This window comes from Siphateles boraxobius, unplaced genomic scaffold (assembly GCF_051911475.1).
Source record: "Siphateles boraxobius isolate OS27281-9 unplaced genomic scaffold, OSU_SipBor_1 156, whole genome shotgun sequence".
In the NCBI taxonomy this organism is placed as follows: domain Eukaryota; kingdom Metazoa; phylum Chordata; class Actinopteri; order Cypriniformes; family Leuciscidae; genus Siphateles; species Siphateles boraxobius.
In genome coordinates, this window is record NW_027508762.1 from 205,001 (window position 1) to 221,546 (window position 16,546).

Consider the following 16,546-nt stretch of genomic DNA (forward strand, 5'->3'; position numbering starts at 1 on the left):
CCGGAAACAACTAATTCTAATTTCTGATTGGCTGGTAGCTAGCATTTAACTCTGTATAACTCGAGACAGATGCGATGAACTCGGCAGAAAACTTCCCTCCGTTTGCCTGCGTCTCGTCCATTAATTGTATAGCGGGACAAGTTCCCTTACTCCTCAGCGTGAGAAATACAAGGTGTGGCGTGTGAGCGTGTGAACGGGTTGAAATGCGTGTGTCTCACGCCCAATGCGTGAGACTTGAGAGCCCTGCTAATGCTACACACGCTAGTGCTACACACGCTAGTGCTACACACGCTAATGCTACACACGCTAATGCTACACTAACTAAACCTGAACACATCCTGGCTCTCGCTCTTCCTCAGGAAACATCCTGCTTCTGTCATCATCCATGTCTTTGTGTACATCACATTATGAGTAGCATTGCTGCACTTTTGTAAAGTTATTTTCAAACAATCATTTTTTCTTCTGTAATTCTTCTCTTTGTTTATAGTGGCAATGGCCTGTAAAAAATGGATCCATCAGATTGAGAATAATAGAGCCGCAGCACTGTTCATATAATCTCCAAAATCATGTTCGTTTCAAGTTGTTTATGCTTCAGACGTGTAGATTTTACTGTGTGTGTGTGTGTGTCTGTGTGTGTGTGTGTGGTCCAGGTGCCCAGCCGGACGAGTACGCAGAGGATCTCGGTGTGACTGCCGTCGCTCTGTACGACTATCAGGCTGGTAAGAGATCGCTTTGATGGCTTTGAGATCAATGTATTGCACTTAACCATTATGTTTTGTTCCGGTTCCTTTTCTTGTAAATGCTGATTAATGTTATTGCGTAGGACTAAAGCTTTCTGAGCTACTGACAGGCTCGCTCCGGGTATATTCCCTGTGATGAGGACAAGAGAACATGTGCTTTTCACTCCTCCCAAAGTGCATGATTGCAGAACAAATACATATGTTTGTATTGAACATTGATGGAGCAACCAATTTTGTGTGAGAAATAAATCGCAACAGTGGTTCGTTTGGTTAAAAATCTTATAAATGTATGATCTGGCGAGCTCTTTTACCCCAGAAGACACAGTACTGATCCACATACTGCAGATAAAGTAACGTTTTAATCATGTCGAAGTTAATATTTAGATTAAAAAAAAGAAAAGATTATGAAATATTGAAGGAGATCCCATACTAATTTAATATAGATTTACAGTAGTCACAATCAAATATATTTTATTATATGATATAATATTTTGTAAATTATATGAATTGTTATGGTTTCATTATAAATATGGTGATTATCTCTGAGGTGGACTCCCGACTTAATATATTTCCCATCTGAATCCAACCATGTCATGTCAACAAATGGATATATGCTTTTGTCCATCCATTATTTGATGATTATAATAAAATACAGCATGATGTTTTTAAATGGCTGTTATTTATTGACACTGAACACCAAAATAGGTTAAAGATTTTCAACACGTTTCATAACCTACAATAGTTCTGCTATAACACCATATATATTACATATGGAGGCTTGTTTCTGTTAATAGTATGGAATAAAAAATAAATAAAAGGTAGCTGTGACTTTTTATCTCAGTTTTCTTCACAATTGTGAAAAGTCTGAATTGTGAGGAGAAAAGTTGCAATTATGGAGGTTTGTTTCCACCATGGAATAAAAAATAAAAAGTAGGCTTTTTCTCTCAACTTTTTTTCCCTCACAAATTTAGTTTTTATATTTTGCAATTCTGTCTTGGATTCCCGAGTTTATAACTTGCGATTCTGAGAAAAAGTTGCAATATCCTTTTTTATTTTTATTTTTTTTCAGGGTGGAAACAAGCTTCAATAATTACTTGCCGGTTCTTTGCAATTATTTGTGAAATTGAAAACTTTTCACTCAGAAATTTGTGGGAAAAGTAAATCCTGCACTTCATAGTTTTTCATTTTTTATAGTTTTTTTTTTAATTTCAATATCAGTTTTGTTGATGTTTCGTTGCATTTGTATTGCACATCTGCCTGTTAGGAGCAGGAAGTGATGTAACGCGCCTCTGTTTCTCCCCAGCGGGTGATGACGAGATTTCCTTTGACCCCGATGACATCATCACCAACATCGAGATGATTGACGAGGGCTGGTGGAGGGGTGTGTGTCGGGGCTCTTACGGACTCTTCCCAGCCAATTACGTTGAAGTTCGACAATAGACTCGCTGGTTCCAGGCGGAGCGTCAGCCCTCGACTCCACACTTCCTTTCTCTTCTTTCTCTTTTCTCTTCTCTCTCTCTCGAGCATTCGCTGGCCACTCGTCTCTACGCTCGCATCCCGTTTCCTGTCAATAGGCCTGAGTAGATGCCTCTGCCAATAGAGATTTATGACACTTCTGAGAGCGTTTATATACACACAACACACACACACACACACACACACACACACACACACACACACACACACACACACACGCGATGTGTGTGAAATAAGAGAGTAGACCAAAGATCAGAGATCTTCTGGTGTCTTTGAGAATAAATCATGTGCGGCTTCTTTACGACTCTGAAAGCTGCGTTCGTACGAACACTTTGTTCATTTTAGTGTCTTTTTTTGCAGTGTTGAAATGGGGAACAAATTAATAATGTTTGAAAATATGAATGAAGGCCAAAACGTGATGCCATAATAATCACTGCTGGAATTCGCAGTGCTTGAAACGGTTTATAAGAATAACTTTAATGGTATTTGAAGGGTTGTGTATTATCAGATGCTGATGTCTTGTGTGTCTGGTTTGCGTCTCGTGCTTCTGATTGGTCTGTAAAGTCTGTCCGGTGTTCGGCCACATCTGGACTCGCTCTAGATGTGCAGGACATGTCGATGTTTCTGTGAGTGCATGGCGTTTCTGTTTCTGACAGCCCAATTATATCCAATGATCTGATGACAAACGACAATCCGCAGCGGTGCAGTCGAGTTAATACTGGATAATAGCAGCTCATGACGTAATCTGGTTTGCATTTTTAGTTAAGTAACCTTTTCAAGCAAATTGTGCTCATCTATACCGGCTCTCTTTACAAGGCTGTTTTATAAGAAATATCATTTAAGAATAAAAAAAGAAATGAAACTATTGTTTTGGGGTTTTTTCACAATCCATTATGCGACCACATGTGTGGAACTTTATTTCTCTGTTAGTAATTGTAATAAAGTGCAAATGTTTGTAAGACACATTTCAGACTCAATCAGAGCAATATTTATTTCTTTCAGATTTAGTCGCCATACAAGGTGTAAATGCACTCATCCCACAAATCCGACCATTCGTTTTCTTGGTCATTGCAGAGTTTCTACTTTAGAAGGTTTTTAACAACATTAACAACGTAAACACGCCTTTACATGTAGGAAGCAAAGTAAAGCAACATGGGCTGAAGTCAGAGGGAAAATCATAGCTAAACAACAGGACACTGACAATTCCATAGATATAAGGTGAAGATTGTGCTCGTTTATGATGTGGTACATTATCTAAATATATACAGTATGCATTAATCATAGTATAAATATATTGCGTTTTGAATTTGCTATATTAAGAATCTAACAAATATACCCATTTTATTCAAACATTTGACTTTTTTGGCAAACCACAGTTCAGTGGGAACAACACCATTGAAACCGCATTATAAAAGGCAATATAATTATATAAATCCAAAATACACTTACTCTATTATATGCTATCTAAAGAGGATCTATTTTTATAAAAATTACTCGTTCACAGTAGCAGCAGTATATTGGCAAACCGTTGTTCAAGAAAGGCTTGCAATTTAAAATTTCTGGCCCACATTTTGAAAAATATTGTGGTCTATATTCACTCATGCACAGATCTCAGCAGCAGATATTGCTTCTCTCTTCAGGGATATTCCCACTATCAGTACAAGAGAAAAAACTAAGTCTCACAATCAATTCTGCATGCTGGCTAACAGTTTATATATCAAGAAACATGATTCCAAGTTTTATAACAACCGCTTAAAACATCCTCTATAAACTCGCTTATGGAATCTCTAAAACTGCAGCTCATATTAAAGTAGGGTGAATTTCCACTTCATGCCGATCTACTTTCTAAATGTGTTGTTCATCCATGCATACGCTTAATTTTTGGACTATGTAATTTTATCAAAATGCAACTGGATCTTTCAGTGAAACATACATATACAAAAATTCAGTAATTTGGTGCACGTAAACCCCATAATCAACCGCAAGCTTGCATTTAAATCTGCCTATATCCCATTGATAACCAATGCATTGAACCAAGCCACAGTACGAAATAAAAAAACCCTGTTAAGCCAGCAGTGCAGCAGTCACATTATTATAGATGTTTTGTTCACAATAATTAGGCCTGATATCAGAACTGCGCCACAACTCTCATTTAGAAACACTCTTCCTCTCAAGCCTTAGTCATCCTATGAACATAGTTCAAAATCGACCTTCGAATTCCAAAATTACCTAAAATAAATACGTGAGCCAAAAGAATGATGAAAAAGGTGTTTGTTCGGGAACACTTGCGTGTAGTTTGTAGCATTCATTTTTGCCATCAGGATCAAAAATGAACAGCTGTACGCAGATATTGTCTCATGCAATCTCATTGAAAACAAGAAGTGTCATGAACAACGGTCCTGAAATGTATGGATGTACCCAACATTTATTTAGGGTTCATGTTCAAGCCTGAGTGATTCCAATGTTTTCAGCTCACGTCCACGTTTTCTGCAACAATATACAGAACGCTTACAGACAACATCTGAAATGAATTATTCCTGTATTATAGGTAAAAAAGGACCTCCCAGCTCTGCTAGATACAGTTGCTCCTGATATTAAAATGAAGCTGCGGATCATAGGAACGAGTCCACATAGACTTGTTCTTGAGTGCAGTTTTAATTCATTGGTTCTATAGTTACTCTGACCACAACATCATCCCGCAACTTCCAACAGGAGATGCAGCACAGACCGATAAACATGAGGGATTGATCGAGTCGAAGTCCACGCCCAGCATCATACATTTATCTGTCCATTAGAAGTTTGAGACCCCTCTCAATGTTCATCCGGTGCCCAACACGGGTGACACCCAAGTCTACAAGGTCTTCTTTTTGGAGGTTAGGAAGGTGGGTGCCCTCAATTTCATTGTCCAAGAAGGCCTTCTTGTGTTCTGCCAAGTTGAGGCTTTCCAGCCAGTCGGCTACATCATGCTTGGTCCAGACTAGGACGGGTTTGTCAGCAAAAGGCTTGTCAGCCTGGAACAGCGTGAGCGGGGACAGCGATTGACTGCTGACCGTGCTGAGGCTGTGGCATTGCTCTGGGTTCACTACGGGTGGAGACGGCAGGCTGAACACATCAGTTAATGTAGGAGAGCCGGCAGAGACTGGCAGAGAAGAGCTGCGACCCGATTCAGGAGGACTGGAAGCCTGAGGAGGCAAGTGTGTTGTTGAGGAAGAAGCACAAGAAGTCACTGTGTTGCTGTGTTTGGCACCTGAGGCCTGGGTCATCCACTCTCTGAGAACACACACACATGCAGAAAGAGAAGTCAGGTGCTGAACTGGTAGCGGGACTCTTTCAGACGCATTAAGGAGAAGAACATTTGTGTTGACAACACAATAAATGTCAATAAATGTGGCTCAAAGGAGCCCAGACAGCAAAATAGTGTCGGCCCACATCTGGTACGTGTGGAATCCAGGGATCTGAGCCGATGCTATGTTGCTGTCTGGGAGACCAGCGCACTGTCAGTCAAAGGGAATAAAGAAAATAACCAGTAAGAGGAAATCAAATGATCACTCAGGTAAAGGATTAGTCCACCTCAGAATTAAAATTTCCTGATAATTTACTCTCCCACACGTCATCCAAGATGTTCATGTCTTTCTTTCTTCAGTGGAAAAGAAATTAAGGTTTTTGAGAAAAAAAACTCCAGGATTTTCTCCATATAGTGACTTCAATGGAGTCCAACGGGTCGAAGGTCCAAATGTGAGTTTCAGTGCAGCTTCAAAGTCTCGACACGATCCAGCCGAGGAATAAGAGTCTGATCTGGACAAACCAGCGCACATTTTATAAATAAAAAACAAAAACACATTATACTTTTTAACCACAAATGCTGGTCTTGCACTAGCTGTGATGTGACACACATTACGTAATCACGTTGAAAGGTCAAGCGTGACGCAGGCGGAAGAACCGACCTAGTGTTTACAAAGCCAACGTGTAAAGTCAAACACTACTTACACATTTTTTTTTTTAAATAAATGTAAAACGACGATTTTGAGGTTGGAGGAGAAAAATAGACGAGTTTTTCCCCAGTATATAAATAGTTACAAAGTATATAAATGTTGTTATTGTTATAAATGTCGCTGGTTTGTCTAGATCAGACTCTTATTCCTCGGCTGGATCGTGTCGAGACTTTGAAGCTGCACTGAAACTCACATTTGGACCTTCGACCCGTTGGACTCCATTGAAGTCACTAAATGGAGAAAATCCTGGAGTGTTTCCCTCAAAAACCTTCATTTCTATTCGACTGAAGAAAGAAAGACATGAACATCTCGGATGACGTGGGGGTGATAAAATTATCAGGAAATTTTAATTCTGAAGTGAACAAATCCTTTAAGTCCAGTGTAGAGACACCGTTAGTTACAAATACATGGACATTCACATTTGTCAAGGCAGGAATTCCAGTCCATGCATGTGCTTCCAAGATCTTCTAAAACGGGTGTAGGGAACCTGCTTTGCTTCGACTCTTTTTTCTTATTAATCCGTCACAAATTTCATGAGATTAACATATTGCTTGTAACCATGCCCCTGTATTAAAAGATTATTTCACAGCTGTAACAATATTTGGATAACATTTAATCTTTTTTTATTTGTGTTGTCCTTGATCTACCCCAGGCGTGTCTAATCTACAATCTTTACACAGCTAGTACATACCCATAGGCCAGACAATTGGAATATAATTTTTTGCAGGACTTTTACTTTTTCAATAAATGCCACATGAGACAGGCTAAGCTGTTATTGTGCTCCTCACCTTGATCCGATGCTTCTGGATCCTGCAGGTGGGTCGAGAGGTCCTCCCCGTTTCGGAAATCTGTCCTTGTTGATCTGTTGAAGTTTAGAACTGAGTTCACTGATAACATTGACTTTAGGATCTGCATTGAGTAAGAGGGGGTTTGGAAGCTCATGGGCGTCTCCCCACAGTTTAGAGTCCCGATGATCAAGCGCTTTGTGAGGCTCAGATTGTGCTACACCATCCAGGGGTGGAGGAGGTGGTGGTGGCCGTCCAAACGACTCCATGCTCTCCTCTATCAAAGAATTCCTGTAAAGTGCATTGCTTTTGTTGATTATGGGCTTCATTTTTGGCTTCGGTGGAACCGGCGGTCGCTCCACCAGTGTCTGCCCGTCTACATAGGCTATGTATGAGTCCTCAAGTCCCTCAAATGAAAGAGTAGAGATACTGGACATTGTGGAAATTGTGCTGTTTGCCTCAAAGTGAGGATCCCCACTGTTTCGACTGAAAACTTCCCCAATGCCTGAGTCTGTGACAGGCTCAAAACCCTCTGGAGGTGGTGGAGGGTAGGTGTGGGAATTCATGCAATTCACAAGCCCCGAAAGACACTTGGACTCCACACTGTTCAGTGTAGAAGCATGAGAATGATAAACAGGCAAGGGTTCCCTTGTTGCATGACTCTTTTTCTGCTTGAGGAACTCTGCAACCTGGTCCTCAGGAACATCAATGCTGTTGGCAAACTCCAGAGGCGGAGGCAAGGGTTCAGGCGAGTCAAACTCCTCATCAATATCCACTGAGGTCAGTGGGGGAAGAGGAATGCTAGAGAAGTTGGCAGGCTCCTCCACGGATGTGGCAGAGGTCCTTGTATGAGATGGCTGAGAGTTGGGGGCTATAAGTTTTTCATTGGAATCAATGGTTGCACTGTCCATAACTAGGGACTCTTGTTTGAATCCATCAGACTGACTGTTCACATGTGGCTTGGTCTTATCTAGTGTGTGGACCATGAGGAGCCCCTCTGACTGTTGTTGTGATGTGCTATAGTTGTTCTTCAGCTGCTCAGATGGATTACGTTCCTTTGCCTTCTTTGTGGGATGATTGGACTCTCTTGTGTGCCTAAACAAACCTCCACAATCTTTTGGTTGAGCTGTGGCAACAAAGCTGGCTTCAATATTGGACCGTAGCTTGGTGTCTATGAAGAGTGGCTGGTTGAGGTTTACTTTACGATGTTCTCCTTTAGGTGGAGGAAGAGGAGGTTGCACTTGCTCCTTCAGAGCTCTATTTCTGGCCTGGTGTTGGAAATCTCCATCATTAAGAGTAATGGGACTGCCTGTGTTGGGGCAGTTCCCGGTGCGTGTTGTGAGGGGCTCAGTTGTTGGTTCGGGGAGGTTAAAGTCAGTCATGTTGCCTCCACTTCTAATTCGCTGGAACCCTAATAAAGGAGCCGGAGGAGCCATACGCTTTTCTAAACTCTTATCATAAGCAAACATGCCTTCATCTATGGACATAGACTGGCGTAAACGGGGGGTAGGGATAGATGAATCCTCATCTCCGAGATCCATTGACAGAAAGGCATGAGAGTTCTTGCGTGCTTCAAGACGCTTCTCACGGTCACGTACGGCCTCGGCAATAGCAGCTGCAAAAGGGTTACTCACGATGAACCCTCCTGTGTCCTCCGGTCGTAGCTGGCCCGGTGGCTCAGAAGTGGGAGTCTCAATTTCCATGCTACCTTCTCGGCTACTTTTGCCACTACTGCTAGTAGAAGGCTCTTTAACAATAATGGTTGGTATCTGGATTGAACAGGTTTTATCAGGGCTATCCTCAACATTTGGCTGCTTTATCAGTATACCCTTCCTGCGGGCTGGTTTTGGGGGAACCCACAAATGTTTGCCAGCTATGTCTGAGTATGGGTTCTCTGGGACATGGGCCCTGTTATGGGTACACATGTTTTGCTGGCTGGCTGGAAAAGTCTGATAGTCATATTGTTCAAAGTTCTGCCGAAAGCACACTACCTGCTCTCTTTCTATAGTGTGGCATCTGCCTGTTGAGCTCTGTGTGTAAATGGACTGGTTGGGCTCATATCTCACAGGAGTACTGGGGTTGTAAGGCGGGGATGGAGGAGAGATGCCTGGAGGTGGGGGAATTTCCTCAGTTTTGTCAGGCATTGAGAGACTTCTGGTGAACTTGAGGAGTGGAGGTATCAGCAACTTCTTTTCTTCTCCTGCGATTCCTGGGGAAAGGATCATGCCACATGTTTAGACTGACTCCTCATTAAGTTGCTTATATTTGTTGTTTTTGTTACAAACATCCTCATAAAACCATTATCAAATCATGCAGTTCAAGTCTGAGTCGACTCTTGAGTCATTGGTTCTCAAATCAAAGTCATTTTCAGTTACTGTACTCAGACAGTCAAGTCATGTAACTTGAGCTCCCCACATCTGGTACATAGAAAGTACTGTGGCGTAAAAATAAATAAAAATAAACTGCTAATGATTTTAATAAATATTTTGACCAAATTTAAAGGTGGGGTATGTGATTCTCTTTTTTGTCAATTTTTTCAAAATAACTTGAAATCTTATTCCTAACCCACTTACAGCCACTGAGTTAGAAGCACTGAAATGAAAATTAAGCAATTTAATCATCTGTGGAACGGCCACGACTTGAAGAACTCCAGCCAATCATTTCCAAGACCACCTGGAATCATTGGACAGTAAGTTCGTCAATCAAACGATCGTCCCACACCCCCCTCCCCCCAGCGCGCGTGACCCCCTTCGTGCGCATACTCAAAGCTCGTGACGCATGCGCATCTCGTCAGTAAAGCCGGTTCCATGATTAGTAGTAAATCGTCAGTACAATCTCTCGCGCATCTGAGTTTTGGCTCGTGCATGATTGCGCGTCCATGTTCTTCGAATGGGTGGAGTCAGAGCCAGCGTTGCAGGAAAGAAGGTAGGACCATTTGAATTGTGTATTTAAAAAATCTGCCGGTCGTTTTCCAAATCACATACCCCACCTTTAATTTGACTAGTTTTAAAGAGTTCTGAAGAAATGCAAAATGAAATTGAAGGGTGTGCTTATCAGATGTGTCACATTAACCACAACACTAGGTATTTTTGTGAAAGTTCTCTGTGAAAATCTCATCTGGTTACACCCCAAGTTCAACGCACAAGAAACTTTTAGTGACTAAAACCTGAAAAATGTCTTTAGATTTGGTAACTACATCAGTGGACACTGAGTTATAGAAAGAGAATGCACATCTGTGGTTCGCTTTGCATTACCACTGAGAAAAATGCATCCGATTTCTATAATTCAACAGTCCGTCATCAATTATCCTGTACATAAACATTCTGGCTTAGCAATTAAAATGTTTTCAAGGCCACCAGGAGTCGATGAGGTTTTTTTCTGTTTGGTCAATGAGTGTCATGAGCGACTTTAACATGATTTTAATAAGAATCCCTTTCATTCATTAAGCAGCTGTGATGGGTAGAGGACAAGGCAGAAATGGACTTTATTTACCAATGGATTTTTGTCTTTTCATGGAGCTTTTTGGCACCCGAACGTAACTTCCATGGGATCTCCCAGGAACATTAGGAGGAACTATAGCGACTCCTGGCCTTTCAGATGTGGACTGCTGTAAATCAGATTTATTGATTAGAGCTCAATGTGCACACACATACAGAAAGTTTCAGGTAGTTTTAAATATCAATCACAATTATAATCTAACTCAGCTAACAGGGAAAATTATCAGAAGTTTCACTAACATTCTGGCTAGTTTATGAACCAAAACTCATCCAGTAACAATAATAGAATGTTTGTTCAGAGTTATCTGGTCTTTAATAATGTTATCTAAATGTTACCAAAAACTTAAAAAAGATTTGTCTGTCACAACATTCAGAGAACATTCAAAAGTAACACTCCCATAAATGTTTGCAGAATGATAAAATTGGATGTTTCCTAAAGTTTGCACAACCAAGAAACATTTGTAAAGATTTCTTTTTTAAACGAGACGAGACTGGACTGATCAGGGATTATTCAAAAATAATATTTTTTATAATTTGATGGGAATGTTAGCAAAACGTTCTTAGAACAAATTTTTGTTAGCTGTGAAAACTGGTGCTCACGTGTAATTTCAGGCTACAAGACAACAGGAGCAACTCACATTAATATCCATGCATGTGGCCGAAAAGCGACTGGAGGGGCGGGGCTTGATCGTTGCGACTGCCGAGGTTTTTCCATTCGCTGGTTTCTGCAGACGTGCAGTCTCTTCCACTTTATCTGGAAAAGGCAATAATGTCTGAGGGACAGGAGAAATAAAAATAGCATTCGATCTCTAAAACAGGCATCCACTCTCTGCAACAGTTGACCAAGGGGATCCTGTATAAAGTATGGAGCGCGCTCAGCGGTGCGTTTAAGCAAACAACAGACAAGGAATATTGTCAGACACATGGGCACCAATGTAATATTATGACTAGGAAAATAAAAATGATATCCACCAAAAATGTCTTTCACATTTGACTAAAACAGACAGATTAAACCTTTCTAGGTGGGTCCTCAAGGGGACAAATTACAGCTTAAATCTTATCGTTATCTTTTAAATCAGACACTAGTTTTAATTATATCGCATGGAACCAATCCTACTGATATAGATATTATACCGCAAAGTGATGATGTCACTGATCACTTGTAACGTGCACAAGCGTTATCAGCCAGGTAGTACAATTCTGCCAAACAATATAGATAGATTGATCTATATCTGATAACAGATCACTCTTAATTGTAATGTAGACAAGCATTTTCTGTAAAGCTGCTCTAAAACTACATGTATTGTGAAAAGCGCTATACAAATAAATGTATATTGAATTGCATGTTTTAAAATAAGACTGATCTTACCTGGTTCTTCTAGTTCAGATGTCAGGGACTTGGATCTCATTGAGAGCGCAGTTGTTGGAGCTCTTTTGGGTGGAGGAGGAGCTACACACACACACACACACACACACACACACACACGCACGCACACACGCACGCACGCACGCACGCACGCACGCACGCACGCACGCACACACACACACACACACACACACACACACACACACACACACACACACAGGCCTGATTAAAGTACTCATATTAGAACATTTTCCATTTTCTGTAATTATCATCCATCTTAATGAAGCTATGTTTATCATTCATTCATTTATAGTTAACATGTATCCAACAATACTAACACTTTATTTTTTTCTCTTCAATTCTATATCTATTTTTTTAAACATACTGTATATTGTTAGACTAAACTGGGACTCGTCACAGCACTTGCATATTGTTGTCCTATTGTTAGTTTAATTGCTTCTATTGCTCTCCTCATTAGTCACTTTGGATGAATAATTAAATGTAAATATGTAAATAATGCATTTCAGAAGTCCGTTCAAGCCTGCAGAGACTCCAGAACACACTCCTTAACACACACCAGAACACACTGCTGAACACACTGCTGAACACACTGCTGAACACACAGCTGAACACACACCAGAACAAACTGCTGAACACACTGCTGAACACACACCAGAACACACTGCTGAACACACACCAGAACATACTGCTGAACACACTGCTGAACACACAGCTGAACACACACCAGAACAAACTGCTGAACACATTGCTGAACACACACCAGAACACACTGCTGAACACACACCAGAACATACTGCTGAACACACTGCTGAACACACACCTGAACACACTGCTGAACACACACCAGAACATACTGCTGAACACACACCAGAACATACTGCTGAACACACACCAGAACACACTCCTGAACACACACCAGAACACACACTGCTGAACACACACCAGAACACACTGCTGAACACACACCAGAACATACTGCTGAACACACACCAGAACACACTCCTGAACACACACCAGAACACATTCCTGAACACACACCAGAACACACTGCTGAACACACACCAGAACATACTGCTGAACACACTCCTGAACACACACCAGAACACACTGCTGAACACACACAAGAACATACTGCTGAACACACTCCTGAACACACTGCTGAACACACACCAGAACATACTGCTGAACACACTCCTGAACACACACCAGAACACACTGCTGAACACACACCAGAACACACTGCTGAACACACACCAGAACACACTCCTGAACACACTCCTGAACACACACCACAACACACTCCTGAACACACACCAGAACACACTCCTGAACACACACCAGAACACACTCCTGAACACACACCAGAACACACTCCTGAACACACACCAGAACACACTCCTGAACACGCTCCAACACACACCAGAACACACTCCTGAACACACTCCAACACACACCAGAACACACTCCTGAACACACACCAGAACACACTCCAGAACACACTCCTTGACACACACCAGAACACACTCCTTGACACACACCAGAACACACTCCTGAACACAAACCAGAACAGACTCCTGAACACACACCAGAACACACTGCTGAACACACTCCTGAACACACATCAGAACACACTCCTGAACACACACCAGAACACACTGCTGAACACACACCAGAACACACTGCTGAACACACTCCTGAACACACACCACAACACACTCCTGAACACACACCAGAACACACTCCTGAACCAACACCAGAACACACTCCTGAACACACACCAGAACACTCCTGAACACACACCAGAACACACTCCTGAACACAAACCAGAACACACTCCTGAACATACCCCAGAACACGCTCCTGAACACACACCAGAACACACTCCTGAACACACTCCTTGACACACACCAGAACACACTCCTGAACACACACCAGAACACACACCTGAACACACTCCTGAATACACACCAGAACACACTCCTGAACACACACCAGAACACACTCCTGAACACACTCCTGAACACACATCAGAACACACTCCTGAACACACACCTGAACACACTCCTAAAAACACACCAGAACACACTGCTGAACACACTCCTGAACACACACCAGAACACACTCCAGAACACACTCCTGCACACACTGCTGAACACACTCCAGAACACACTGCTGAACACACTACTGAACACACTCCTGAACTCACTCCAGACAACACTCCTGAACACACATCAGAACACACTCCTGAATACACACCAGAACACACTCCTGAACACACACCAGAAAACACACCTGAATACACTCCAGAACACACTCCAGAACACACTCCTGAACACACTCCTGAACACACTCCAGAACACACATCAGAACACACATCAGAACACACTCCTGAACACACTCCAGAACACACATCAGAACACACTCCTGAAAACACATCAGAATACTCACCAGAACACACTCCTGAACACACACCAGAACACACTCCTGAACACTCCTGAACACACTCCAGAACACACACCTGAATACACTCCTGAACACACTCCAGAACACACATCAGAACACACTCCTGAACACACATCAGAATACTCACCAGAACACACTCCTGAACACACACCAGAACACACTCCTGAACACACTCCTGAACACACACCAGAACACACTCCTGAACACACACCTGAATACACTCCTGAACACACACCAGAACACACTGCTGAACACACTCCTGAACACACATCAGAACACACTCCAGAACACACTCCTGAACACACACCAGAACACACTGCTGAACACACACTAGAACACACTGCTGAACACACTCCTGAACACACACCAGAACACACATCAGAACACACTCCTGAATATACACCAGAATACACTCCTGAACACACACCAGAATACACTCCAGAACACACTCCAGAACACACTCCAGAACACACTCCTGAACACACATCAGAACACACTTCTGAATACACACCAGAACAAACTCCAGAACACACTCCTGAATACGCACCAGAACACACTCCTGAACACACTCCTGAACACACTCCTGAACACACACCAGAACACACTCCTGAACACACTCCTGAACACACACCAGAACACACACCAGAATACGCACCAGAACACACTCCTGAACACACTCCTGAACACACTCCTGAACACACACCAGAACACACTCCTGAACACACACCTGAATACGCACCAGAACACACTCCTGAACACACTCCTGAACACACTCCTGAACACACACCAGATCACACTCCTGAACACACACCAGAACACACACCTGAATACACTCCTGAACACACACCAGAACTAACTGTTGAACACACACCAGAACACACTGCTGAACACACTCCTGAACACACATCAGAACACACTCCTGAACACACACCAGAACACACTGCTGAACACACACCAGAACACACTGCTGAACACACTCCTGAACACACACCAGAACACACTCCAGAACACACTCCAGAACACACATCAGAACACACTCCTGAATACACACCAGAACACACTCCTGAACACACACCAGAACACACACCTGAATACACTCCAGAACACACTCCTGAACACACTCCTGAGCACATACCAGAACACACTGCTGAACACACTCCTGAACACACACCAGAACACACTGCTGAACACACTCCTGAACACACTCCTGAACACACACCAGAACACACACCAGAACACACTGCTGAAAACACACCAGAACACACTGATGAACACACACCAGAACAAACACCAGAACACACACCAGAACACACACCAGAACACACTGCTGAACACACTCCTGAACACACACCAGAACACACTGCTGAACACACTCCTGAACACACTCCTGAACACACACCAGAACACACACCAGAACACACTGCTGAAAACACACCAGAACACACTGCTGAACACACTCCTGAACACACACCAAAACACACACCAGAACACACACCAAAACACACACCAGAACACACACCAGAACACACACCAGAACACACACCAGAACACACTGCTGAACACACACCAGAACACACTGCTGAACACACTCCTGAACACAGACCAAAACACACTCCTGAACACTCCTGAACACACACCAGAACACACTCCTGAACACACACCAGAAAACACTCCTGAACACACACCAGAACACACTCCTGAACACACTCCTGAACACACACCAGAAGACACACCAGAACACACTCCTGAACACACTCCTGAACAAACACCAGAACAAACTCCTGAACACACTCCTGAACACAGACCAGAACACACGCCTGAACACACACCAGAACACTCACCAGAATACACTCCAGAACACACTCCAGAACACACTCCTGAACACACATCAGAACACACTCCTGAATACACACCAGAACACACTCCTGAATACGCACCAGAACACACACCTGAACACACTCCTGGACACACTCCTGAACACACACCAGAACACACTCCTGAACACACACCAGAACACACACCTGAACACACTCCTGAACACACTCCTGAACACACACCAGAACACACTCCTGAAAACGCACCAGAACACACTCCTGAACACACTCCTGAACACACTCCTGAACACACACCAGAACACACTCCTGAACACACACCAGAACACACACCTGAATACACTGCTGAACACACACCAGAACACACTGCTGAA

General features: G+C 42.7%; 2 protein-coding genes across 3 annotated transcripts in view; one reads left to right on the forward strand and one right to left on the reverse strand.

The window, feature by feature from the left end:
* Positions 1-3,078, forward strand: part of cttn (cortactin) — a 32,874-nt gene extending 29,796 nt beyond the window's left edge. Inside the window, exons 14-15 of the mRNA XM_077230938.1 lie at positions 651-719; positions 2,044-3,078. Coding sequence (XP_077087053.1) covers positions 651-719; positions 2,044-2,180 — 206 coding nt within the window. The 3' untranslated portion in view covers positions 2,181-3,078. The remainder of the gene's footprint in view (positions 1-650; positions 720-2,043) is intronic.
* Positions 3,079-3,181: 103 nt separating this feature from the next.
* The window catches only part of shank2a (SH3 and multiple ankyrin repeat domains 2a), a 74,960-nt gene continuing 61,595 nt past the window's right edge, over positions 3,182-16,546 (reverse strand). Inside the window, exons 18-22 of one of the 2 annotated variants that reach the window (XM_077230935.1) lie at positions 11,860-11,940; positions 11,129-11,244; positions 10,486-10,600; positions 6,997-9,202; positions 3,182-5,486 (exon numbers count right to left, since the gene is read on the reverse strand). In XM_077230935.1, coding sequence (XP_077087050.1) covers positions 4,997-5,486; positions 6,997-9,202; positions 10,486-10,600; positions 11,129-11,244; positions 11,860-11,940 — 3,008 coding nt within the window. In that variant the 3' untranslated portion in view covers positions 3,182-4,996. The remainder of the gene's footprint in view (positions 5,487-6,996; positions 9,203-10,485; positions 10,601-11,128; positions 11,245-11,859; positions 11,941-16,546) is intronic. The other variant, XM_077230936.1, reaches the window with a different exon arrangement.